This window comes from Budorcas taxicolor, chromosome 2 (assembly GCF_023091745.1).
Source record: "Budorcas taxicolor isolate Tak-1 chromosome 2, Takin1.1, whole genome shotgun sequence".
NCBI lineage: Eukaryota > Metazoa > Chordata > Mammalia > Artiodactyla > Bovidae > Budorcas > Budorcas taxicolor.
The window spans coordinates 38,702,355-38,729,681 of record NC_068911.1 but is presented as its reverse complement, the minus strand read 5'-3'; the positions used below and the strand labels follow the sequence as shown (position 1 = coordinate 38,729,681).

The 27,327-nt window shown below is 48.1% G+C and overlaps 1 protein-coding gene across 1 annotated transcript in view; it reads right to left on the bottom strand.

The window, feature by feature from the left end:
* LOC128043939 (ectonucleotide pyrophosphatase/phosphodiesterase family member 7-like) overlaps positions 1-27,327 on the bottom strand; it is a 36,857-nt gene that overhangs the window by 6,417 nt on the left and 3,113 nt on the right. The window contains exons 2-3 of the mRNA XM_052636372.1: positions 10,475-10,620; positions 704-1,330 (exon numbers count right to left, since the gene is read on the bottom strand). Coding sequence (XP_052492332.1) covers positions 704-1,330; positions 10,475-10,620 — 773 coding nt within the window. The remainder of the gene's footprint in view (positions 1-703; positions 1,331-10,474; positions 10,621-27,327) is intronic.

The following is a 27,327-nucleotide window of genomic DNA, read 5'->3' as shown; positions in this document are numbered from 1 at the left end:
GGATTGCCTTTTTTCTTTTGACTATATGCAAATAGGAACTAGAAGGTGTTTTTTGGGGGGAGGGAGGGGTGTTAATCTCTTGTTGATCCAACACATAGGCTTGGGTTTGTACATCAGCCTTACATTTCTAATACCAAGTCACTCCTCTCCAGCTTTGGTTTCTTCCTCATTACAAAGGGAAGATAAGAGAATCAACCTTTAGGGTTGTTAGGAAAACAAAAATAAAATGTGTGTGTGTGTGTGTGTGTGTGCTCAGTCGCTCAGTTGTTTCTGACTCTTTATGATCCTATGGACTATAGCCTGCCAGGCTCCTCTGTCCATGGGATTCTTCAGGCAAGAATACTGAAGTAGGTTGCCATTTCCTCCTCCAGGGGATCTTCCTAACCCAGGGATCCAACCCACATCTCCTATAATTCCTGCATTGAGGTAGATAATTGAGCAACCAGGGAAGCCCAGACATGAAATAACTCATGTTAAATTTTTAACACAGCCATAGACACAACCTTGGTCAGAGATATATGTCATTATCGTTGCATAATGGTAACATGGAGCAGGGTGGGTAGGGTGGGATGTGGGGAGCTGGATTAGTGGGTTACTACTAACTCATCATGCATGCCCTTATGTTTTAATTTTTTTCAGAACAGTCCTTCCCTACTGGCTGCCTTCCACACCCAAGATGGACTCTGGTTTAGAATCCACTCACCCCGCTGATGCTATAACCAGAGTCGGCGTACATCACGATCGGCAGGACCCGCTCATGTTTGGCAAAATGGAAGCGTTCTGGAAAATCCTCCTTCTTGTAGACATTGAGGTGAGGATGAGCGTTCTTCAGTGCTTGGTAAACGGCTTCCTCTTGCCCCGGTTTGGGCAGGAGCATCCCAAAGCCACCATAGTCCACAATGTCAAACTGGACCAAGTCCTTGAGGCTGATGTAGTTGCTCAGGAGGATCTCGGTGATGTTGGGTTTCTTTTTCATGGTGGTCATGCCGTGGTCTGACGTGATGATGACATTGAGGTGCTCAGTCAAGCTGTGCCTCCCAATGGCTTCCAACAGATACCCGATGGTTCTGTCGATTTGCTGAATCATCGCCCTCCTCTTCTCTGTGTCAGGTCCGTAGAGGTGTCCCACGTTATCCGGCTCTCCATAGTACAGGGTCACGAAGTCAAAGTCTTCCTTGGTGAACCAGTTCATGACGATGTCAATGTTCTGTCTCCACTCCGTCTCGTTGCCATTGGGGTGGGTGTACGACTCCACCAGGGACCGCTGGACAGCCTCCCCTTGGTACTTGGCGCCTCCCCCAGGATAGTGGAATGACGCTGTTTTCCTCCCCTGGAAGTGCAAGAATAAAAGCCTGTTAGAGCCGTTTCTTCTGTCTTTCTCATCATGTGCAAAGCCCAGCTTGTCGGCAGCCCTGCCCCAGTCCAGAAACATGCATAGAAAACATGTGGGCTTTGGAGGAAGATGGGACTGGGCTTCATTCCTGGCATTACCAGGATCTCCTGGAATCTAAAACACTGATAATTGGGAGATGTGCCCTTATTTCATGCACTTCTGCGAAGAAAAATGCTGCCAGTGAAACCGCTGACACTTCAGTGACCAGAAGATGTGTTCCAATTTGGGATGGCAAAATGAAAAATAAAAAAGTTCCTTAGATTGGGGGAGAAATGGTACTTTCTAAACTGGCAATGGTGAGTGAGTTCTTTAATCTCGCAGTGTTTCAGTGTTTCTACCTGTAAAATGCCAAGAAGCTGATGGGACTTTCTTGAGGATTAATCCCGGTAGCTTTAAGATAGAGTGTTGGGGATTGTGGGCACTTGGCAGGTGCTCTTTTCATTGTCTCTAGACCTAACAAGCCACCACAAGCCTTCCCCAGTGTGTCCAGTGTGTGCAGTGGACAGTTAATATGTTTGCCTGCCCAGCGCCCACTCCGTCTGCAGGTTTGGAGCATCTGACATCCCCTGGAGGCTCTCCTCCCTGCTCTTGCTCCATGTCTGGTTTAGGGTATGTTGGTTCCACATTAGGCTCCAGAGGTGGGGTGTGGCTCTGGGCTGGCCAGTCAGGGGACACTGTGTCTCCTGGCCACAGCAGTTGGTTGAGCCTTGGGCCTGTGTCCCAGCCAGAGCCAATGAGATGAGACCTGGGGACTTGCTCTGGGGCTGTTAGAGATGAAAGACTCTGCCTAGCTGTTCCCATCTCTAATGCTTATAGACTTTGGGGTGTTTGCATAAGCGGAGGCTGTCGTCTTATTCCCTGTGCAGATGTCTGCTTGATGCTGGACCCAGAGGCAGGCAACAGAGCAGGTAAAGGTGTGCTTATTGCTGGATTGCCTGGGTTTATCTTTTCTCTTTCATTTGGATGTGTGTTACCCAAATGCTCTCCACCTCTGTCTCCTCATCTGTAAAGTGGGGATGTTAATGCCACCTCGTGGGGTGGTTGCGGGGACTAAATGCACGTGAAGCACATGGGTAAGCGTTCAGTGAGCTCAGCTTTTGGTGAGGAACAAAGAGCATTGGGCCCAACCGCACGGTCAGGTAAAGAGGGGCAATGATTATTTCCTCCAGTTTCTGTCTCCTGAGGGGCACTGAAGGTGGAACTGAAATGTGCCTGTAGACCCCAGGGTTGGGGTCTGTAGAAGGAAGTTGAGGTTGGAGCCTCTGGTCATGGAAGGAATGGCTGCAACAGGGAGCGTGGGATTCCTAACGTCCGAGGAAGGTGGTGAGTCATCCATGACATGTGGCTGAATCTTGCAAGGCCTGACCAGGGCCTGGGGTTGCTGCTTGACCTTGAAATGGTTGTCAGTGGCCCAGCCACCTTCATGCTGTCTGTCACGCTGTGGGAAACCAGGCAGGGCAGTAGATTAGAGCCAACAGAAGAAGAGCCCTGGCCTGCTTCAAAGCCTCCTTCAAAGCCGTCATGGGAAGAGCTGCTTGTCTCTTCCCTCTCCTTGTCTCCAGTGGGTAAACCGGGGAAAGAGGGGTGGGGTGGGGGCTCGAGAGAGTGGACCATGGGTCACGCTCCTTCTTTCCCAGGCAGCTGGGGCCACCAGAGAGTCTGTGGTGGGGTAGGGAGTGTGCTGGGGGTCAGAGCTTTGACTCATATCTGAGATCAAGGTTTTACCATGAGTGGAACTGAGTCTTCAGACCGAAAATGAGGCTGTGTTAGCAACACGAGTAATTTCAAAGTCATGAAAATATTAAGTGATAACTCTCCTCAGCAGAAAGGTTTAAAAAACATTTTTTTGGATAAAGCCTGGTAAAATTGTTAGGAAAATAAAATAATTTTATGTACACTCACCAACTAGTTAACAGTAAGATGGACCCATCTCACTAAATATGTTGTTGTAAAGCAGCTCCTCAACCAGGACTGGGCACATACTAGGCACTTGATACATTTCTGGTTCCATAAATGACTGACCTGCTTATTTGGGGAGCAACTACTTTCCTTCTTGGCTGTTAACTTGAGGGCTGTTCTGTGACTCTTCTTGTATTACCCAAGACATGGATATTCTGAAAGACTCTCTACAGTTCAATGGCTTTAGTAGAGCCAAGAGCTCTACTAAAAAGTTTGGAAGAAAAGTTATGACCAACCTAGATAGCATATTGAAAAGCAGAGACATTACTTTGCCAACAAAGGTCCGTTTAGTCAAGGCTATGGTTTTTCCAGTGGTCATGTATGGATGTGAGAGTTGGACTGTGAAGAAAGCTGAGCACTGAAGAATTGATGCTTTTGAACTGTGGTGTTGGAGAAGACTCTTGAGAGTCCCTTGGACTGCAAGGAGATCCAACCAGTCCATTCTGAAGGAGATCAGCCCTGGGATTTCTTTGGAAGGAATGATGCTAAAGCTGAAACTCCAGTACTTTGGCCACCTCATGTGAAGAGTTGACTCACTGGAAAAGACTCTGATGCTGGGAGGGATGGGGGGCAGGAGGAAAAGGGGACGACAGAGGATGAGATGGGTGGATGGCATCACTGACTCAATGGATGTGTCTGAGTGAACTCTGGGAGTTGGTGATGGACAGGGAGGCCTGGCGTGCTGCGATTCATGGGGTCTCAAAGAGTCGGACACAACTGAGCAACTGAACTGAACTGAGAGCCAAGAGAGGGTGCCGATGTAATGGTGTCAATTTGGTACAGGGAATAAATTATGGGAAGAACTGTGGGGTATTAGCACCTGGGTCATGGCTATGTGGCATACAACTGGGCAGAAAAGTATAACCAAGCGTAATGCCAAACTTACCATGTACCGTTGGAGAGAGAGAGACAGGTAAGCTATTTGGAGGTTGTAGGGAATGCCGTTGGGGCCCCATCCAGATCCTCTTATTGGGCCTGTGCACCCATATCAATTTCTGTGAGGGTAGCTGCTAATGTCTCACTGTTCCTCCATGTTCTGGAAAAATCCCGTTGCCAAGTGGCCAGACCTGCCTCACCTGAGTTGGTAGCCTATACCGCTCCTTTATCCTCAGGAGCCCACGGCCAGTGACCGGCAGCAGGACATAAAGCCAGCTCCCTGGCTTCAGGGTGGGATAACGTGGGGGTGCAATTCATGTTCCTGTGCTTCCTGGGGGATCAGGCTGAAGCTGGTGTCCAGCAGAGGGCACATCTCACTTAGCTCTTTCTCCTGCCACGGCAGTTTTCCTTACTCGCGTCTCCTGAGAGCTCTCTCTCCATATGTTACGTGCACTACGTCCCTGCCTCAGGCTCTGCTTTTAGGAAGCTTGACCCAAGACAGAAGTCCTAACACTAAGCGCTTTGCACAGTTCCAGAAACTCTGCTGTCCATAGCTGTAGGTGAAATATTGTCCCTTCTGCCTTCCAGCATTCATTTCCTATTTTGGGATCCAGTTTTATTTTCTCTAAAGCACTTTCCCCAACCTGAAATTACCTTAATTTGCTTGCTTTGAAAAGTATCTAATTCCCTCCTCTAGAAAGTGTGGCTGTTCTCGTTGAGTGCATTTTTCCTGGGACCTAGGACAGGCCTGGTTCAGACTTAAGTGCTGACTGCTGATTAAGTGCATGCTGAATGAATGCATGAATCACATCTCCTTTTAGGGGCAGGAAACCCACCTTCTCTCTTGATTAACTTATGGAAATAGTTTCAGAAATGCTTTCTCTTTTGGGTTCTAGTATCTTATTTGTAACCTCTACAGGTAACACATTTTCCTTTCTGATAATAGAATTTCTATGGTTGCTTTAACTTGCAAATCCTCTAATATTTATTTATTGCATTTCTGATTGGCATTAGACATAATTCTCAGTTTTTAGCAATGGTAGTTTGTTTAACTCTAAGTGTAAATTGACTTTGCTCTCAAGTATGGATTGACTGGAAGGATGAAACTTCTAACGTTTTGTAGAACACAGTTTGGCTATTTTATTATTTAGAATAAGCTGACATTGACATTGTGAGGGACTTAGGCAGCACTGCATATTAGTTAAGTTCCTAGGTATTTGCCTGTTACATCTCAGATGTTCCCAACTTGAAATTGTTTTCTCGTGCTATATTCTTAACACATATTCTTTCTTTAAAGGTATCCAAGCTGTAGTCTTAGGAAGCTATGGTTTTTCTCACTTGGTCTCATAGAAATTTTAGGATTTATGATGCTTTGTGAAATGAGCTCCAGAGAGAAAAATATATGTGAGCATGTGTACACACACACATACATACACACACACTTGACTCTGTTTATTTGGGATCTACGATAATCAAAAGTGCTATTTTCAACAAATACTTCTGAGAAGCAATCTGAGCACTTAATTGGATGCAAAAGAGTGGGTATTTACTATTCTACCCTTTAATTAGCATAATCAGTGTTTCCAGAAGCAATAGCAATTGGAAAATCGCTAGTTTTATTAGGTGCATTATTCTTCCTTAGTGTACTATTGCATCAGTGTGGCTATTACTCTTAAGCTGCTGCTTTAAAACAATAGTTGATACTTCTTAGGGCAAAGCCTGAGTGTTGGCTTTTGTATAGAATCTACAGAACTCTTCGGGGCTTCCCTGGTGGCTCAGACAGTAAAGAATCTGCCTGTAATGCAGGAGACCTGGGTTCCATCCCTGGGTTGGGAAGATCCCCTGGAAAAGGAAATGGCTACCCACTCCAGTATTCTTGTCTAGAGATTTCTATGAACAGAGGAACCTGGCAGACTATAGGCCATAGGGTCGCAAAGAGTTGGGTACGACTGAGCCACAAATACTTTATAGAACTCTTCAGAACCAATCATTAGTGAAAGAGTTTCAGTTTGGTTTTGTGTTTTGTCTTGTCTCTTCTTTTAGTGGACAGCATTAATGTCACCAAGGTGCATAGGTTTTAGGAAGGTCCCTGAAGTGTTCATCCCATTGTACTTTGATGGAGAGTATGTTTAGTGGTTTAGGGAAAGGAGTTAGTTACACGTTCTTGGGAATGACTGAGTGGAGAGATATGGACTCCATGTATTGGGCTGGCCAAAAAATTTGGGTTTTTCTGTAATAGCTTATGGAAAAACCCGAACAAACTTTTTAACCAATCCAATATTTGAAATCATACGTTGGTTCTGAGTGTTTTCATTGCTCTTCTGTGTTCTGGAGGCGTCACTGAACAGAAGGAATAGAGAGGGCCAAGAGTCTGTGTTTTACCCCCTCCCATGCCCTTTTGGAGGTCGGAGTATTATTCTTAGAACCTTTATGATGCGTGATGGAGACACAATTTGTACCAGTACTGGGATGCATTATGTTTCTATTAATGCTCTTCTAAGCAAAAATTGCTGGCACCCTCTTTCTCACAGCTTTTCCAAGTTCGGAAGCTTTTGTCTAGGAGATCTGGCTGACACTGAGAATCTTAGCTGCCCTCCCCACCATCTCTCCAAATCCCCTCCTGGTGGCAGCCTACTGCGGTCCTGTTACAGACTCTTGGCAGACATGAGTATCTCATCCACACCATTTCACAACTTAATACTCTCTGTGTCTCCTCCATAACAGGAGAAACATGCCCCTAGGTTTTCATGGCTTCCCAGGTAGTACTGTGGTAAAGAACCCACCTGCAATGCAGGAGACCCGGGTTTGATCCCTGGGTCAGGAAGATCCCCTGGAGAAGGGAAGGACAACCTACTCCAGTATTCTTGCCTGGAGAATCCCATGGACAGAGGAGCCTGGTGGACTACAGCCATGGGGTTGCAAAGAGTTGGACACGACTGAGTAACTAACACTTTCACTTTCCTGGGTCTCCTATCCATAGCTGCCTGCCTTTCTCTGAGAATTAGGCCTTCTGAACTTGGTGAAACACCTTAGTCGTTGATCAGGTTCAGTTATCCTAGGAGCTTGTTTGAAATTCCAGCCTGCTCTTTGGAACTTCCCCGGTGGTCCAGTGGTTAACACTTTGTGTTCCCAGTGCAGGAGGACCTGGATTCGATCTCTGGTCAGGGAGCTAGATCCAGCATGCTGCAACTAAAGATCCACATACTTCAAAGCAGATCCTGCACATGGCAGTGAAGATCACGCGTGCTGTGACGAAGACCCTGCTGCTGCTGCTGCTAAGTCGCTTCAGTCGTGTCCGACTCTGTGCGACCCCATAGACGGCAGCCCACCAGGCTTCCCTGTCCCTGGGATTCTCCAGGCACGAACACTGGAGTGGGTTGCCACTTCCTTCTCCAGTGCATGAAAGTGAAAAGGGAAGGTGAAGTTGCTCAGTTGTGTCCGACTCTTAGCGACCCCATGGACTGCAGCCCACCAGGCTCCTCCGTCCATGGGATTTTCCAGGCAAGAGTACTGGAGTGGGGTGCCATTGCCTTCTCTGCAACTAAGACCTAGTGCAGGCCCAAAAAAAGTCCCAACTTGCTTTCAGTGGAGCCTCTCCTTTCATAGCCTGACTGTTGGGGAAGTCCGGGTGGTGTGAGGATACACTCATGGACTGTGGAGACTGGATGCAAAGGTGGTTGAGAATCCTATCTCACAGGCATCATCTGCCAAGAGTCGCTGATTCTTATGGACCTTGATGGACTCTGGCAGCGTTAGTGTCACTGAAGAAAAACATTTTAGTCCTATTAAAGGCTAATGCATCAGTATCCACAGAGCCTGCCTGGAAGAGACTCAGAAGAAGGATGGATTTTCCCAGTGATGGATACAGGGCGGGCCGCCTTCCTGCAACCCCACTGGCAATGCAAATGTGCCCGCCCCATGGCGTCTGGCATCTGTCACCCTGTTTCGGCAGGGGCGGGGTGCTGACCTGGGACCACAGGCTTGCTCTGATTACAGGAGATTTTGTGCCAGCTCCTCAGGGAGTTGGCTGAATGGCCCTTCCTGGGCAGGATGAGATACACCAACTTGACATTTGCTTGCCAAACGAGTGGTGTGTTGTCAGCTGCCTGGCCCTGCACCAGATCCTTATTTTGCACAACCACTTATGAATTCAGTAAAGAGGAAAAGCACTCTGATTATGAATTGAGCAGGAGGAAAAAAGTCCTGCAAATAAACGACAAGGAGACAAGAACCATGCATAAGAAAGTGCCAGGAAGGGAGAATGCCACCAGAAGCCTTGTGCCAGTGAACAAATTCTATAGCGAGAGAGGCTCTGGGTTTTGAATAGTGAATTAATCAGGGCTTTACAGACATTCTTAGCAGCCTGGCAGATATAAGCATCACTCTGAAGTCCATGACTAAATGCTTTGGCCACAGAAGAAATATTATGTCATGGTTAGAGTTAAAGAGTTGCTGAACCCAGAGTGAGTTCTAATCCCAGCCCTGCCTCTCACTAGTTTTGTGACTTTGAGAAGCTATGGTGTCACTTGGTGCCTCAGTTTACTCATCTGTTAAAGGGGCATAACCTTAGCACCACCTCAGGGTTGTGATAAATTAATATATGTAAAGCACTTAAATCAGTTGCTGGCACATAGTGAGTGTTATAGATGTTATTTTTATTAGAAGGACAGGGTTTATTTGCATGGTCTATTCCTCAAAATTTTTAAATGTGACAAATTGGGGAAGGAAGCTGCTGCTGCTGCTAAGTCTCTTCAGTTGTGTCCGACTGTGCGACCCCATAGACGGCAGCCCACCAGACTCCCCCATCCCTGGGATTCTCTAGGCAAGAACACTTGCCATTTCCTTCTCTAGTGTATGAAAGTGAAAAGGGAAAGTGAAGTTGCTCATTGTGTCTGACTTTTAGCGACCCCATGGACTGCAGCCCACCAGGCTCCTCCATCCATGGGATTTTCCAGGCAACAGTACTGGAGTGTGGTGCCCTTGCCTTCTCTGGGGAAGGAAGCTAGGGCACAACAAATAGGGGGAGAAAATGAACCTGAGGTAGAGAAGGGTCATGGCCAGCCTCCTGTGATTCTTCTAGAGCTGTGTTGTCCTGTGTGGGAGTCCCACCTGTGTAGTACCTAGATTTAAATAGAAACTAATGAAAATGAACATTCAGTCCCTCAGTCTCACTCACCACATTTCAAGGGCTCAATTACCGCCTGTGGCTCGTGGCTTTCATATTGGACCATGCAGAATAGAACATGTCCATCATCACAGAATGTTCTGTTGGGTAGTCTTGGCCTAAAGCTCTAGTGACCAGATGAAGTCCTGCTAAAGTGCCTCAGCTTCCATTCATGATAGTGACTGATCATTTCGAGCAGTGAGCACTAAGCAACTCACGTGCGTTATCACAGTTAATCCTCCCAATGAGCCTGTGAAGCACGAAGTCTGACAACCCTCATTCTAGGGGTGGGAGCAAATGAAGCAGAGAGCAGAGGTCATTGCCCGAGGTGAGGCTGCAGGAGAAGGGTGGGGCTGGCTGGATCTGCTCTGGGAGTCAGAGTCCACAGCCTGTGTTCTGAGCTGCTGCAGTCACGCCCCTTTGCCATGTAGCATGCACGGCGTGGGCTGGGAGCACAGAGAGGAAGGGAAGCTTGGAGCCAAGGCTGGTGTCTTGGGGGAAGAGGAGAAGGATCTGTTCTGAAGTGATGACTTTGGAAGCTCACAGAGAAAACACAAAACTGGCAATAGGCTTGGAGCTTGGATTTCAAAGTACAGCTGATTTTTGCCTTTTTGAAGCAATAGTGAATGGGTGCTGGGATATTACTCCTTGCAAGTGAATGTTCTCATTAGAGCTTTTCATGCACTAAGTGGTCAGCTTCACTCCTGAGGGCTTTCATGCCTAAGCCAGAGGCAAGAGAAGAGATATTTATTAAACAGTGGCTGGGTCCAGACCCTATGAGCTACTGGAGGTACAGTTGAGATCCAGCCGACTCTGCCCTCATGGGGACTTATCCGTCCATAACAGCTGAAACTTGCTGAGCTATGCATAAAGTACACATTGTATTCAATCCTTACACCAGCTCCATTAAATGAGCACATTATGATGATGCCTGTGCCACATTGAGGGAAACAGGAGCTTAGAAAGGTTAAGTCCCTGCCCAAGACCACGCAGTTTCTAACACCCCCCACCCCCCAGCCCACAACACGCCTAGGAATGAGAGGTGACGTCCCAGGAAGTCAGCCCAGGGTTTCTGGCGATACCTGTCTCTGGGCTGTGATCCAGAGGGGGAGAACGCCATTGTCCCACCACTCAGTCTTGTTCTGTGTGGTCTTGAAGGAGTACTTCCAGAGTGTCTCTGTGTTGAACATCATGTTGTGAATGACTCCGTGATCTTCGATCCAGCGACCTTGGGGGTGAATAAAGGAGGGAAGGTATTGGTAAGTTCTATGAATGTTGCTGCCAGGAGTGTCCACGTGTTCTTAAGATGGCCCCTCCCAACATCCTTCCGGTTGGCCTACTTAATCTGAGGGCTGACCCTATGGGCTTCAGACTTGTTTTTTCTGAGGTGCAAACGTTGGCAGCCACGAAGGAAGTGTCGTTATATCTCAGACTTGCCAGATTGGATTTGCTTCCTGGAACAGACCTCACAGTACTGGGGGAAGTTAGTGTTGGCTGTGGAAGCTGATGAGGGAGGTGGGAAGCAGGGCACAGGAAGGCCAAGTTCCTCAGGTTGTTCTGTGTCCAGAAGCTAAGAGTCTGGGAATGGGACATTTCCTGTGGGATGGTTTTCCTCATCGGATGACCTGGAATCTCCAGTGGGCTTGAGTCCATGCAAACATCCCAGGGTTTCTCCCAGGATTCCCACAGGCTTGGCTGTTTGAGGGAACCAAGGGAATCAGGAAGGATTTAAATTTTTTGGTTAAAAAAAAAAATTTTTTTTTGGGGGGCTGCATGGCATGTGGGATCTTAGTTTCTTGACCAGGAATTGGACCCATGCCCCCTGCATTGGAAGCACAGAGTCTTAACCACTGAACCACCAGGGAGGTCCCAGGAAGGGTTTCTAGACATGTCAGTAGATGGAGGCAGACTTATTTCTCTCTGCTTAAGGGAGAAAGGCAGGTACTGGGGAATATGAGTAAGCTAGGTTGTTGTTGAACACATAGGGACTGAACCAGATTTGGGGAGAAAACCCTGTGCTGTTACATTGTACCAGGGAAAAGGGGACTGCATGTGAGGGTCAGTCTAAAGGGGAGCTGAAAGGTTCAAGGGGAGAGCTGAGGGTCCATGCCCCTCTCCTCCTGGGACAATGAAGCCTCTGGGTAACCCTGCTGTTCATAAGACAGTGATGATTCCTCCCATGTCCACACTAAGAAAGACAGGCTGTGACTGGGGCTTGTGGTCCTGAGCACAGAGAAGGGAAATGCTCTCTGCTGGGTCAGAGTCACTGCCAGACTGCTGATGGGTAAAGTCCCCCTAGGGTGGCCAAGGCCAAGGCTTTCAATGGGGAAGAAGCAAAACCAGTTGTGGCTTTATTGTTTCTGCCTTGCAGGCAGGCCTGACAGCCAGCCAGGCGTGGGGTCACCAGAAGTAAGTTGTGCTGCTGCCAGGGACTGGGGCCTGGAGATGTCAAGATTCCTGGTTAGGGATTAGGTCAGACAGTTGACAGGTAAAGAGCATGGACTTCGAATCCATGAGAGCTCAGTTCCCCTCCTGACTTGGCTTCTTAACTTGCTGTGTGCTCGTGAAAAACCCTTGATTTGCATGTGCAACAGGGGTAGGGTCTGTGTGAGGGAATCATGGCACACGTTCACCATTAAGCCATATCACTTCAGTTCAGTTCAGTCTCTCAGTCATGTCTGACTCTTTGTGACCCCATGAATCGCAGCACGCCAGGCCTCCCTGTCCATCACCAACTCCCGGAGTTCACTCAGATTCACGTCCATCGAGTCAGTGATGCCATCCAGCCATCTCATCCTCGGTCGTCCCCTTCTCCTTCTGTCCCCAATCCCTCCCAGCATCAGAGTCTTTTCCAATGAGTCAACTCTTCGCATGAGGTGGCCAAAGTACTGGAGTTTCAGCTTTAGCATCATTTTCTCTAAAGAAATCCCAGGCCTGATCTCCTTCAGAATGCCATATACAACACACACTTTTTTCGAGTACTTTGGAAACATTAGCTCATGTGAAGCTCCCAATAGCCCTGCAAGGTAGGAACTATTATATCGCTTTCACTCTTTGCTGGAAATGGAGGCACAGAGTTCGCTCAAGGTCATGTGGCAGAGCTGGGGGCGGAACCTGCGAGGTTTAATTACAACTCCCTGCTCCCCCTACCCCCAGGTAAAATTCACATAAAACGCCAGTGGTAAAGAAGCCGGCTGCCAAAGCAGGAGAGATAAGAGACACGAAGTTGATCCCTGGGTCGAATTCCTCCCAGATCAGGAAGATCCCCTGGAGGAGGACATGGCAACCCACTCCAGTATTCTTGCCTGGAGAATCCCATGGACAGACGAGCCTGGTGGGTTACAGTCCATGGGGTTGCAAAGAATCTGACAAAACTGAAACGACTTAGCATCAGCAGCAGTGACATAAAACTATTAACATTTTAAAGTGACCAATTCTGCAGCATTTAGTGCATTCATGATGCTGTGCAACCAAGACCTCTTTCTGGTTCTAGTACATTTTCATCACCCCTGAAAGGGACTCTGCCTATTAGCAGTCACTCTGCAGCACTCCACTCCACACCTCCTGGTGGCCACTAATCTGCTTTCTATCTCTATGGATGTACTTATTCTGGACGTTTCATAGAAATGGACTCATTCAGTCTGTGGTGTTTTGTGTCTGGCTTCTTTCATTGAGCTTCATGTTTCCTGGCTTCATCCCCACTGTAGCATGGATGTATACTCCATTCCTTTTTACGGCTGCATAATATTCCATTGTCTGGATAGACCAGAATTTGTTTATTCATCCATCCATCAGTTGGGAGACATTTGAGTTGTTTCCACTTTCTGGCTGCTGTGAATAATGCTGCTATGAACATTCATGTACAAGTATCTGTTTGAGTCCCTGCTCTCAATTCTCTTGGGTAAATACATAAGAGTACAATTGCTGGGTCATATGACAACTCTATGTTTAACTTTTTGAGGAACTACCAAGCTATTTTCCACAGTGGCTGCATAATTTTACTGTCCCATTAGCAATGTTCAACACTTGCTGTTTTCCTCTTTTTGATTATGTCCAGCCTAGTTGCTGCTGCTGCTGCTGCTGCTGCTGCTAAGTCGCTTCAGTCATGTCCGACTCTGTGCGACCCCAGAGATGGCAGCCCACCGGGCTCCCCCATCCTTGGGATTCTCCAGGCAAGAATACTGGAGTGGGTGTCCAGCCTAGCAGGTGTGAGTAACTCACTGTGGTTCTGAATTGCATTTCCCGAATGCCTGACGATGTTGAGCTTTGCAGCCTGTGAATACCATGAGTGAGAGTACTCTGTTAGGAGCAGGTAGAGGTCACATGGGCAAGAATCCTTGGAGCCTCACAAATAAATAATGGAAGCCTTCTGAAATCTACCAGGAGCCCTCTTGTTACAGCTTCCTGATGACTGAGCCATGTCATCGCAGCAGACGACATGGAAACACAGACATAGACACCCAGGGAGCTCTCTTTTGCCTTTATTTTTTTTAAAAAACCTATAATATCCTGAATCCTGTTCTATGTGATTCTTCACCCAGGAAAGAGCAAATCACGTGGAATTACGAATGCCTACCATTTCACCCATTCTAGTGTTTATCCACGGTATTGACTACCATCAACGTTCGAATCAATTGAGTTGCTTGTTAAAAACACAAATTCCTGGGTCCCCACTCTAATCCTTGCTGAACATAGAGCTGTGGGTGGGGGCCAGGAGTCTGCATTTTAACAACCTATCTGGGTGGTTTGTGTGCACACTGACATGTCGGAACCACTGGTTCAGGGATGTTAGTCCTTCACACAGGCATGTGGATTAGTTCCAGCAGACTGCCCCTTGCTCCAAAATCTGGGTTGACTGTAGCCCCACGCCCTCTTCCCTAAGGGACCAGGGAGCCCTCGGACCCTGGATCATTCTGGTATCTGGGGAAATGTGGGGGTGGGGTGTCTAGAGCCACGAGGAGGACATGGGAGGAGGGACTGGAGGAAGTCAGTGCAGGAGATGCAAGAGACGTGGGTTGATCCCTGGGTCAAGAAGATTTCCCTGGAGGAGAGCCCAGCAATCCACTTCAGTATTCTTGCCTGGAAAATCCCATGGACAGAGGAACCTGGCGGGCTAGGGTCCATAGAGTCGGACACGACTGAAGTGACTTAGCATGCACACACACACACTGCAGGCACAGAAACTTGTCTCCTCCCACACCCTACAAATTCTGGCTTCCATGCCCTGGAACATCAGTTTAGTAGGCTAACCAATCATAGCATCCATTTCCCCCTCAAAATAATATTACCTGAGTTTCAAACAACTAACCTAAAATGAGCTCAGGGAGGATGACCCTTCCATTCTGTGGCATGGCTCATTCCAAGTAATTGTACAAACGGAATCAGCTCTGCAGTGGTTGGGTTATTCCCACCCTGACACTTAAAGGCAACCCAGCCAGTGGCTGGGGACCACTCATCACCCAGCGGAGGTTTCCATTGCCCTATAGGTTCCTCCTTCTCGCTGCTCAAGCCTCTTTACCCTGGTCAAAGGCCAATTATGGAACGTGAGCAAAAGAAGACGGAGGAGATTGGAAACTAGGAAACACACAGCTGCCGGGAGCAGCCACCCCAGTTTTACTTGAATTGCATTTTCTCTGCTTTATACTCTGGGGCTTCCCAGGTGTCGCAGTTGGAAAGAATCCACCTGCTAATGCAGGAGACACAGAGACACAGGTTCAATCCCTGGATTGGGAAGATCTCCTGGAGTAGGAAATGGCAACCTGCTCCAGTATTCTTGCCTGGAGACTCCTATGGGCAGAGGAGTCTGGTGGGCTACAGTCCATGGGGTCGCCGCGTTGGACATGACTGAGCGACTGAGCACGCACACTCTCTGGAGACAATCAGGAGGGCCTGGCTGGGAATACTGCGTGAAGGCAGCAAACGCCGTTGTCTGTGCCTAGACTTCCAGAGCCTGCTGGTTTCCCACGATGCTGCACAAGCGGAGTGTGTGTGCGTGGGGGGGCGGATGGCTGGGCTTGTGAACCCTTGATCTCTCTCCAGACCTCAGTTTTCCTGTCTGTAGAACGAGCGGGGTTAATGGTTTCCAAGGGCCTTCCAGGCTCCATCATTCTGAGAGTCTGTCATCGCTGTCATTTCAGTGTCTGGCGAGGAAGGTAATTATGCAAGTGAAACAGGAAGTAGGATGAGCTCTTCTAGTGAATGGGATTCCTGCTGCTTGCTAATTACACTTTAATTAGGGTACAGTGCAGACTCCCACACTGTATCCGTTGCGGCAAGGTGCAGGTAAGTCACCCAGCTGAGCGTTTCAGGTCTCGGAGCGAACCCAGCTACATTCAACTCCTTCGCCTGGTTCTCAGGGACTGATGTGTATTTATTTCTCAAATATGGTTTAGGAAACCAGAGTTGAATTCTATCCCTTCTTTTCTCTCCTTCTCAGATATTTTGAACCAAGTACTGTGGCAGACTGTCTCATGGTATTTATACTCTAGGGGGCGGGAGAGAGTTAAAAATAGAATGTATTCTGGGTGCTTCTAATACTCACAGCTATTTTTTTTTCTTGGAATTCCTCTACTAATAGGCCCTGCTAACAGACATGTCAAGGTATACCGTGTTTGCCCCAAGTCTCCTCCCTTTGTTCAGTTGGATGGCCAGAAACCCAATTCTCTTTTTCTTAAAATTTGAACCAAAGACACAGTAACGAATCAGCTGGTGGTAGGCTCTGGTGTCTCCCACGATGAACCAGGAGTGAAAAGAGAAAGGTGGTCACAAGTGAGGGAAGCAGAGACAAGAAAGCCCAAGGGGCAGATAAGAGACCACAGGGCCTCTGAGAGCCAGAGGAGGAAGTTTGGTTTCTGTAGCTGCAGTTTCTGTTTCCCGGTTGCCTCTAATTTGGTTCCCATGATCACGAGTTTGCCCATGAAGAGCCTCGCCTTGCGGTCCTTTTCCTTGTGCTAGTATGAATGGATTTCTGTTTCTTACAGTTGTTACTCCCTGATGTGGTTGAGAGTAGGGCTGTGCCTCATTCATTTTGGTGTCTCCCTGGCACAAAGCGTAGACCTTTGCCCACAGTAGGCAGTCAACAAATGTTTGTTGGATTTAATTGAACAAATTTCCTCCCACCCTCTGCCCCAATCATAGATGGCCAGTACTAACTGGACAAGTAGGAAGCAGACCTTGATTTAGTCCAAACTCAATTTGGGAAAAAAATGACTGTAGCGGGATGAAAATAAGCCTATAAAGAATAGTTAAAATCACTAAATAAACCTATAAAATAAACCTTTAGTGGAATTAAAATAAAATGCATAACTTAGTATATTCAATAAGAGCATCCCGCTGCCCCCCAGGGGGCTTCCCAGGTGGCGCTAGTGGTGAAGAACCCTCCTGCCAATGCAGGAGACATAAGAGATGTGAGTTCAATCCCTGGGTCAGGAAAATCCCCTGGAAGAGGGCATGGCAACCTACTCCAGTATTCTTGCCTGGAGAATCCCCTGGACAGAGGAGACTGGCAGGCTACAGTTGCAAAGAGTCGGACACAGCTGTAGGGATTCATGATACACGCATGCCCCCAAACATTTGCTCAGTTCCTACCACAAATTTTCAGGTGCAACAGTAACTATCTGCCAATAGATTGTATGGGCATAGACACACTTTGTCATGCTTTCATTTATTTAACGATATTTTAGGGACCTACTGGGCTTCCCTGGATAGCTCAGTTGGTAAAGAATCTGCCTGCAATGTAGGAGACCCCGGTTTGATTCCTGGGTAGGGGAGATCCCCTGGAGAAGGGATAGGCTACCCACTCCAGTATTCTTGGGCTTCCCTTGTGGCTCAGCTGGTAAAGAATCCGCCTGCAATGTGGGAGACCTGGGTTGGGAAGATCCCTTGGAGAAGGGAAAGGCTACCCACTCCAGTGTTCTGGCCTGGAGAATTCCACGGACTGTATAGTCCATTGGGGTTGCATAGAGTCGTATATGACTGAGCGACTTTCACTTTAAGGACCTACTGTGTGTCAGTCAGTAATTCCTCTGAACCAACCTACCATATTAAGCTATAAGCATATCTTCATTTTCCTCCCGATTTGTGGGGTCCAGTACTTCATTAAGTTCACATTCCCCAAACCAAAGAAGAAAGGTCTTCTTAACCAGCTGATATGAAATCAGTGAGGAAGAACAGCCTTTAAATGAAGTCAGTCAACCACCTTAAATCAACCCATGCTCCAGTCTGGAGCAGACAAGCTCAGTCAGACCTACAGCCAAGACCTTGGTGGGTAAACAACCCACAGTGGGGCTCAAAAGTACACTCAACCGAAGTCTACACACTCAGAGTGCCACATGGATGATCCACTGGACCTGCAATAAAATTGCTGGGGACAAGAACAGGTGGCTCAGTGTACCATTCAAAATTTAAAACCTCATCAACTGCTGCAGTCATGAGGCTTGACCCCAGCAGGGCACCCCACAATGGCAGCCCTTTCTCTGGACGGGGAAGTAAGACACTAGCGTCCATTTTAGTAAACTGCTCTTTCTCATGTGTAAGTGCAGATGAAAAGTGCTGACTGCTTCTTTTTTGGCATTGCTTTTTAATTATGACCATCAATAAATCATTCTATCCCTGAACAGGACTTGAGAATGGGCCGAAGGCAGAGGCCCAATTCCTCAGTAACTAGGCCAGCAGAGAACAGCTTTCTCACTCCCCACCTCTTCCTTTCATCCTCTGTCAGAAACAGAAACATTCTCTCTTCAAGAAGCTGGCAGTGGACAGCCGCACTTGCGTTCCGTCTGGGAACTGTTAGCACCCAGTTCTACCCTTGGCCTACCTTACCGGCCACTGTCACAGAAATGGGATCTGTCCTCTGTTTTGCATTTTTCCTCAATTCATTTTCCCTTCTTACTCGTGGAGTGGCCTGAATGGTCCCCCCACCCTTCCTCAAGGATACGTCCATATTCTTATTCTCAGAACTTAGGCGTGCTGCCTTATTTGGGAACGGGGTTTTTGCAGATGTAATTCAGTTTAGGATTTTGAGATGAGGAGATTCAAAAAACTGATATCATGGCATCTGGTCCCATCACTTCATGGCAAATAGATACGTAAAAAGTGGAAAGAGTGGCAGATTTTCTTTTCTTGGGCTCCAAAATCACTGTGGATGGTGAACTGCAGCCACAAAATTAAAAAGATGCATGCTCCTTGAAAGGGAAGCTATGACAAACCTAGACAGCATATTAAAAAGCAGAGATATTACTTTGTCAAAAAAGGTCTGTATAGTCAAAGCTATGGTTTTTCCAGTAGTCACGTACGGATGGGAAAGTTGGACCGTAAAGAAGGCTGAGCACCAAAAAGTTGATGCTTTCTAATTGTGGTGCTGGAGAAGACTCTTGAGAGTCCCTTGGACAGCAAAGAGCCCGAATTAGCCAATTTTAAGGGAAATCAACCCTGAATATTCATTGAAAGGACTGATGCTGAAGCTACAATACTTTGGCCACCTAATGGGAAGAGCCAACTCACTGGAAAAGACCCTGGTGCTGGGAGAGATTGAGGGCAGGAGGAGAAGGGGGCAACAGAGGATGAGATGGTTGGAGGGCATCACTGATTCAATGGACTTGAGTTTGAGCAAACTCTGGGAGATAGCCAAGGACAGGGAAGACTGCATGGAACAGTCCATGGTGTTGAAAAGAGTTGGGCAGGACTTAGCGACTGAACAACAAAAACAATCTGCATGGGCTCTAAATGCAAGAGCAAGTGTCCTTATGAGAGGCAGAAGAGAAGAAGGCGCAGATAGAAGAGGAGGAAGCAATGTGACCACAGAGGCAGAGACTGGAGTGATGTGGCCACACACCAGGAGTGCAGGCAGCCAGTAGAAGTGGAAGAGGCGAGGAAGCCTCCTCCTTCAGAGCCTCTGGAGAGGGCCTGGCCCGTTGGCACCCTGATTTTGGACTTCTGGCTTCCAGACTTTCTGTTGCTTTAAGCAACCCAGTTTACAGTTCTTTGTTACAGCAGCTGCAGGTAACCAATACACCTGAGTCCTCAGTCTCAAGTGGTCCCAGCTTCTTCTCTCACTCAAGGCCTTGGGATCCCGAGCAGTCCTGATTTTTTGCTTCACTGCTCTGGTGTTTTGGGTTAACCCTTCGGGCTCCGATGGTAAAGCATCTGCCTGCAATGCAGGAGACCTGAGTTCAGTTCCTGGGTCGGGAAGATCCCCTGGAGAAGGAAATGGCAATCAACTCCAGCACTCTTGCCTGGAAAATCCCATGGACGGATGAGCCTGATAGGCTACAGTCCATGGGGTTGCAAAGAGTCGGACCTGACTGAGCGACTTCACTTCACTTCCTCTGTGTGATGCATGGATCTGCGGCACTGGGAGCATCTGGGAGCTTGTTGTTGTGTAGTTGCTAAGTCATGTCTGACTCTTTGTGACCCCAGGGGCTGTAGCCTGCTAGGCTCCTCTGACCATGGGATTTCCCAGGCAAGAGTACTGGAGTGGGTTGCCATTTACTTCTCTGGGGAGTCTTCTTGACCCAGGGATTGAAACTGTGTCTCCTGAACTGGCAGGCGTGTTCTTTACCACTGAGCCACCTGGGAAGTGCAGATGATTCATATACATGTTCAAATTTGAGAAGCTCTAGTAGGATAAACTGTATGGTGACAATCAGATCTCTTCTCTACCTGCAAGGATTCTAGTTTCTTCATATCAGATCTGTTAAATATGAAGTGGAAGCTTTGTAGCTACAAACCAAATGCTTAGGATAGAATGGCACGCCAATGTGTCATGCATGCAGTGACTTGATGTCTGAAACTTGCTTTAAAAGATTCAAGGAAGGAAAGAAGGAAGGAAAGAAGGAAGGAGGAAAGACAGGGCCTTGGGTGGGGACAGTGGAGGACAGGTGAGGCAGAATGTGGACACATTTTTGCAGTTCGGTGCTGGGTACAAAGAGCTTCATTGTGAGATTCTCTCTACTTTTTCTACAAGTTGGAAATTTCCACAATGAAAAGTTAGGAAATGCCTTGTTTTCCCAGCCATCCTTTATCTTTAGTTTTTTCCCCATGAGTCCCACTTTTATCCTCTTGTGGAAATGCCTGGTGTTGGAGGGACACCTCTTCTATCTCAGTCTGTGGTTTTCTTTGCTTTGCGTCTTCATGTTTGTGGGTTTTGTTGGCTTTCAGGACGTTTTCGTCAGAGTGTTGTTTCCAGGGGAGCAGGATGGGAGCTGATGACGGTTTATGGCATCATCTGACTGGGTTTCCAGCAACATCTGCTGGGCTTATGTTGTTACCAGCAGCAGGAATTTGATTTCCTTTCTCTTTCCCTACCTCTCCTACCTCTTTCATTCGGTCTTTTTTGTCCACTGGCTACAGTGTCACGTATATGACCTTCAGGTCTCTGATTTACATGTGATTTGCATATTATACTTCTAGTTCAGGGGTTCTCAATGAGGGGGTGGTTTTACCTCCTAAGGAACATCAGGCACTAGGAGAGGGATGCTGCTGGAATCTAGTGAGTAGAGGCCAGGGATGCTGCTAAACCCTCTACAATGCACAGTACAGGCCACCCCCCAAGACAAACAGTGATCTAGCCTCAAATATCAATAGCAGGACAATGAGAAACCCTGATCAAGTCTTAAAGATCATCCAAGTGGGGACTTTCTTGGTGATCTAGTTGTTAAGATTCTGCACTACCAATGCAGGGCGCCTGGGTTCAATCCCTGTGCAGAGAACTACATGCCTCAGCAAAGACTTTGCACACCAAAAAAAAAAAAAGAAAAAAAGAAAAGAAATCATCCAGGTGCCTTTGGCCACACTTTTTTGCTTTGCCTCATGAAGGAGAGGTGGACTCACGACTGACTGAGTATCAATGAGGAATATTTACTCATAGGTTGATTTTGGGATAGAATGTGATTGCTCATTTGTGCAAGTGGTGCCTTGCACACTTCCAGGGGGCACCGTCCATATAATATTAATGAAAACAACCCCCTCAAAATTGTGCAGCACAGAGTCCACAAAGCCATAAGTGGTTGCTCCAGTTTTGGGGTTGCCCTGGTGCTTCTGGGACTGAGAGAGACTTTTTATTCTGGCTGCCAGAGGCCCTAAGAATGCTGTTGAGTGTCCTTTCAAGAAAAGAGGAAATGTGGAACTGTGAGGACCTCACTTGCTTTATTCTAGACCTTCATTCCCTGGTGGTTTAGACGGTAAAGAAACTGCCTGCAATGCAGGGGACGTGGGTTCAGTCCTTGGGTCAGGAAGATCCCCTGGAGAAGGGAACGGCTGCCCACTCCAGTATTCTTTCCTGGAGAATTCCATGGACAGAGGAGTCTGGCGGGCTAATGTCTATGGGGTCGCAAAGAGTCATACATGACTGAGAGACTAACACTTTCACTTTTTCACTTTCATCTCATTATAGAGCATCTTCTTTCGCCCCCAGGCCATATCCATTTGACTAGATCTAAAATTGTCAGATTACAGTATTGTGGCTTTCATCTGAAATGTGGTGGTGTTAGCTTCTTATTTTCAGTCAGCTCCTTGGGGGAGGAAATGCATGCTTTCATAAGACTTCCTATCCACCCACTATTTGCTTGGCGGGATTTCCTTAGTTTCAGCAGCATAACTTAATCTTGCTGGTCCTCAATCACTTTGCAATAAAAACTGAGATTGCAGAAAATGTTCATTGTCATTACCAGTGATGGAGCAGTAAGTACAGGCTTCTGGAGAGAGAGAGGGAATTGTGTGATTTAAACTAGCGAAATGAGCTGCTTGCCCCCAGAGAATGGCTTTTCATTTCAGCACGGTCTGAGGGAAACTATGACAGAGTTCAGGGACACAGAGGGACAGAGCTGGGAGGTGTGGTCACTGAATCCACTGGGCACTCCTGCCCTGTGGACAGACCCATGGACGGAGTTGGGATTTCTTGGGACTCGGTCTTGGGTCACCGACTGCAACCACACATCCCCACACCACGGGGCCCAGGCTGGGTGGTACATCCCTGAGGTTCATGCCAGTCCTTCTTCTGTTGCTTCTCTGATGACAGCCCATGACTTTCCACCTGGGACCCATTAGTCCCCCACGGGTGACATGGTTTGTGTCAGGCTTGCCATTCCCCACCCTGACCGGGGTGTGGGCACGTGATTAGCATCATTCCGTCCCCCTGGCCACAGAGATTGGTTCTGAGAAGCAAACTGGTGCCTGGAGAGTCAATCTTGGGAATATGGGTTTGAACTGTGCTCCTCAAAAAAGATATTTTGGAGTCCTAAACCTCAGAGCTTCAGAATGTGACCTTATTTGGAAATGGTCATTGCAGAGGTGAGGTCATTAGAGAGGAGGGTATGCCCCTAGTCCAGGTGACTGGTGTCCTAATAAGACAGCCACGTGAAGACAGAGACGTAGGAAGAACTCCACGGGCTGGATGGAGGGCTGGAGGGGTGTACCTACAAGTCAAGGAATGCCAAAGATCATGGGAAAACCACGAGAAGCTTGGAGGAGACAGAGGATTCCTACAGCTTTCAGAGTATCACTCTTGTTCGTTGTTCGGTTGCGAAGTTGTGTCTGACTCTCTGCGACCCTATGGGCTGCAGCATGCCTGTCCTTCACTATCACCCAGTTTGCTCAAATTCATGTTCATTGAGTTGGTGATGCTATATCTAACCACCTCATCTGCAACCGTCCCCCTTCTGTTTTTGCCTTCAACCTTTCCCAGCATCAGGGTCATTCCCAGTGAGCTGGCTCTTTGCATCCGGCGGCCAAAATATTGGAGCTTCAGCTCAGCATCAGTCCTTCCAGTCAATATCCAGGGTTGATTTCCTTTAGGATGGACTGGCTTGACCTCCTAGCAGACCAAGGGACTCTCAAGAGTCTTCTCCAGCACCATAGTTTGAAAGCATCAATTCTTTGGCTCTCCATCTTCTTTATGGTCCAACTCTCATGTATGTAAAAGACTACTGGAAAAAAACCATAACTTTATTATTCTGCTGACTCCTTGATTTCAAACTTCTGGCCCCTAGAGCCATGAAGCAATAATTTTCTGTTGTTTTAAGCCACATGGTTTGGTGGTGCTTTTTTATGACAGCCCTAGGAGATTAGTATATGTACTTTCAAATTAGATGTCTTCCTCCTTCTCCTTGTTCAGAATCACCATCATCATCATCACTTTTGTCTAAGCAACAGAGAGGGTCTCCTATGGATGTGGAGACTGTGATATGGGGTAGTCCGGCCTCCATGGTCAGTCAGTGTGCCCTTTGGCATTAGGGATTAGACTATAATTCTGGGGCTTTCTGGGGCTCCATGCTGGGGCACCATCCCCTATTACCTGTCACCTTTCCACAAAGACCGATGCTTCCCCCCCCCCCCCACCCCGGTTGTCTGAGCCCCAACCATGACCTACTCATGATAGGCAGAATTAAGATGGCCTTGGGATTGATGCCCCAGATATACACGCTTGTAGAATTCCCTTCCCTTGCTCATGGGTGGTACTTGTGCCTGGCTTCTAACCAGTGGACATGGAAAAGTTGAAGGGATTTTGCAGAGATAACTAAGGGCCCTAACCAGTTGACTCTGAGTTAATCCAGAGGTGATTATCCTTGCTGGGCCTGACCTCAGCAGGTGCGCTCTTAGCAGAGAGTCTGGAGGCGATCTTCTCCTACTGGCCTTGAAGGAGCAAGCTGCCTGGGTTCTGCAGCTGTGGGGAAGGGAAGTCTTGTAACAACTGCATAACCTTGGGAGAGGACCCCGAGCCTCAGATGAGACCACCCCAGCCGGCACCTTGTCTGCAGCCTTGTGAGACCCTGAGCAGAGGACTAAAGTCAGCTGTGCTCAGAGTCCTGACCACAGGACCTGAAAGAAAATAAATGGGTGTTGTCCAAGGCGATGGCACCCCACTCCAGCACTCTTGCCTGGAAAATCCCACGGATGGAGGAGCCTGGGGGGCTGCAGTCCATGGGGTCGCTAAGAGTCAGACACGACTGAGTGACTTCACTTTCCCTTTTCACTTTCATGCATTGGAGAAGGAAATGGCAACCCACTCCAGTGTTCTTGCCTGGAGAATCCCAGGGACTGGGGAGCCTGGTGGACTGCTGTCTATGGGGTCTCACAGAGTTGGATACTACTGAAGCGACTTGGCAGCAGTAGCAGCAGCAGTCCTAAGCTGCTAAGTTTGTGTGGCTGTTATGCAGCCATAGAAAACCAATGTGGCATTCCATTTAAAGGAATGGTTAGGTGCTGTGGCCAAGACCACTGGGTGTGTGTGTGTGTCTGTGTGTGTTCAAGGAGGTGGGGGTTGATGAAAGGAGCAGGGTGGAGCCAGGTGGAAAGAACAAAACTACCTTGGAGGAAGTAATAGCCCTTCCAATGAGAGAGGGAAGCAGCTCGATCAACATGCAGCCCTGCCCAGTGCCCGGCCCTGCGGGACTAGAGGAAGAATGTTACCCAGGTCTTAGGAGCCTCCATCCTGCCCAGAAGTCCCACTTGCAGGTGGTGCTGGGCGGAAATACTTGGAGGAAAAGCACACACTTTGTAAGGATGCAAAGATCTTCTGACGTGGAGTGATAATGAGGTGGGATATTTTAAATTAATAGCCAGCTTTGTTTTTAAAATCCTCTCTCCTGGGGCTTGCCTGGTGGTCCAGTGGCTAAGGCTCCATGCACCCAGCTCAGGGGGCCTGAGTTCAATCCCTGGTTAGGGAACTAGGTCCCACATGTCGTGTCCAAGAGTTCGCATGCTGCCACAAAAGATCCTGCAATGCCTCAGTGAGTATCAAAGATCCCACATGCTGCAACTGAGACCCGACACAGTCAAATAAATATTTAAAAAAAAAAAACACAAAAAAACCAAACTTCTCTCCTTTAGTCTTTCCTTCATTTAAGCAGTCAGGATTTCTGTTTTCATGTCCCGAGGAAAGGATCCCATGGGAGAAAGTGGAGAAATCAGAGACTCCTTTTGGCTTTGGGGTTTCACATAAGCCTCTTATGGGAGACACGGAGGAGTTGGGGTGTAGAGAAAAGTTTGAGGGGGACACACGGGAGTAAGAACAAATCCCTCCTGTCTGGTTCCCTGAGAAAGGAAGCCCAGAGGCAGAAGGATCGCCAAGGAGGGGGCTCCTTGTCCTTGACTCTGGTGGAGTTCCAGCGAGAAGGAAGTGAAACCTCCCAAAAGATGTGTGGAGTTTGGGAACAGAGTGGGCGGGAGCCTGGGACTGTGTGCGTCAAGCCCTGCAAAGAGGGCCAGACTCTGGAGACACGTTAGTGGGAAGCTGGCCGTCGTCTACCCTGCTCGGCTCCACAGTGATGCTCCAACAGTATTCGTCAGTTGACAGGATGAATACAGTCCTAACAAACTCTCCAGGAAGACTTTCTCCACCAGCATCAGGACAACCGATGAGGGATTCTAGGTCTGGGATGAGGGCCCAGATACCACACACCTGACAGCTCCAGGCACGAAGAGGCCCTACTGCTCAGAGTTCCGACCTCACCAGACAAGTCAGCTACGTCTCACGGCTGGGCCACGGCCTCTCCCTGCTGCACTCCTTGCCTGGGACCGCCTGGTCTCTAATCTCTTGGCCTCTGTCTGGGAAGCTTGGAGGAGTGGTTGCTTGCCTTTCTGGGCTGCGTGGAACCCATGTGGGAGCAGCCGCCGGTGCAGCTGAGCTGAGCAGCAGGACAGCAGCGTCGTCTCCCCACCCCTCTCCTGACTTAACTGGCCCTGAGGTGTTTGTAAGAACTCCAGTTAATTAGTCGTTGGGCCCAGAGAGCCCCTTTCATCATACTTTGTGTCAGGCCTACCCCCTGGAATCTGAAGAGGTCTTCAGGTGCTGGCAACACCAATTTTTATCCATTATTTTTTTCTATTACGGATGATCCTTTTCCACAGTGGAGTCAGACAGAGGTCGGCTTGAGCTCAGCTCACGAAGACAGATGCTGGTGCTTTTGCTGGGTCCAGGGTGGCCTCTGTGTCATTAATACGACATATTCAGGATGTCTCCCTGCTGCCCGGAAGCTCTGAGTATGTGCAACATTCAAAGGTGTTTGGGATGACTACCTCATGTGAAGAGTTGACTCACTGGAAAAGACTCTGATGCTAGGAGGGGTTGGGGGCAGGAGGAGAAGGGGACGACAGAGGATGAGATGGCTGGATGGCATCACGGACTCGATGGACATAAGTCTGAGTAAACTCTGGGAGTTGGTGATGGATAGGGAGGCCTGGCGTGCTGTGATTCATGGGGTCGCAAAGAGTCGGACATGACTGAGCGACTGAACTGACTGACTGACTGACTTAATTAGAAGGAAGAACACCAAACGGCTGTAGGCGTGCTAAAGGTAGGGAGAGAGGACCAGTGTCTGGGACCATCCAGGGCTGAGTTCAAGTCCTGCTTTGCCATTCAGCAGAAGGTCTGCTATGGGACCTCAGGAAAGATTTGTGCATTCATGGGTCTTGGATATCTCATCTGTTCTGACTTTTTATCACTGCTATGAGAATTGAAGGATATGGTGACTGTGGTACTTACTGAGCATTTTTGTAAGCCAGGTTGTGGTTAAGTCACTTAAGACAGGGGTTTTCAGCTGAGGGCCAGTTTGTCCCCCAGCGGGTGTTGGGCAATGTCTGAGACATTCTTGGTTGTCGGGGAGGAAGAGACACTCCTGGCACCTAGATGATGCACACCAGGAGTCTGCCCAACATCCCACACTGCACAGGACCATCCCCACCACAGAGGGCCTTCTGGTCCCAAATGCCAACAGTGCTGAGGCTGCAAAACCTGTTTTAAGGCAGTGACTTGTTCACCACCTCAAAAAGTGGCAGGTTGGTTATAAATAAGAAGGATAGAAAAACATGCTTTTTTCTATAAAGTGGTGAATTTATGTATATAGGCATTTTATAGACCTATAGTACTTTATAGGCAATACATACACATGGTCCAAGATCCAAAAGGTACGCTGAATGTACAATCTAAAGTCTCCCTTCT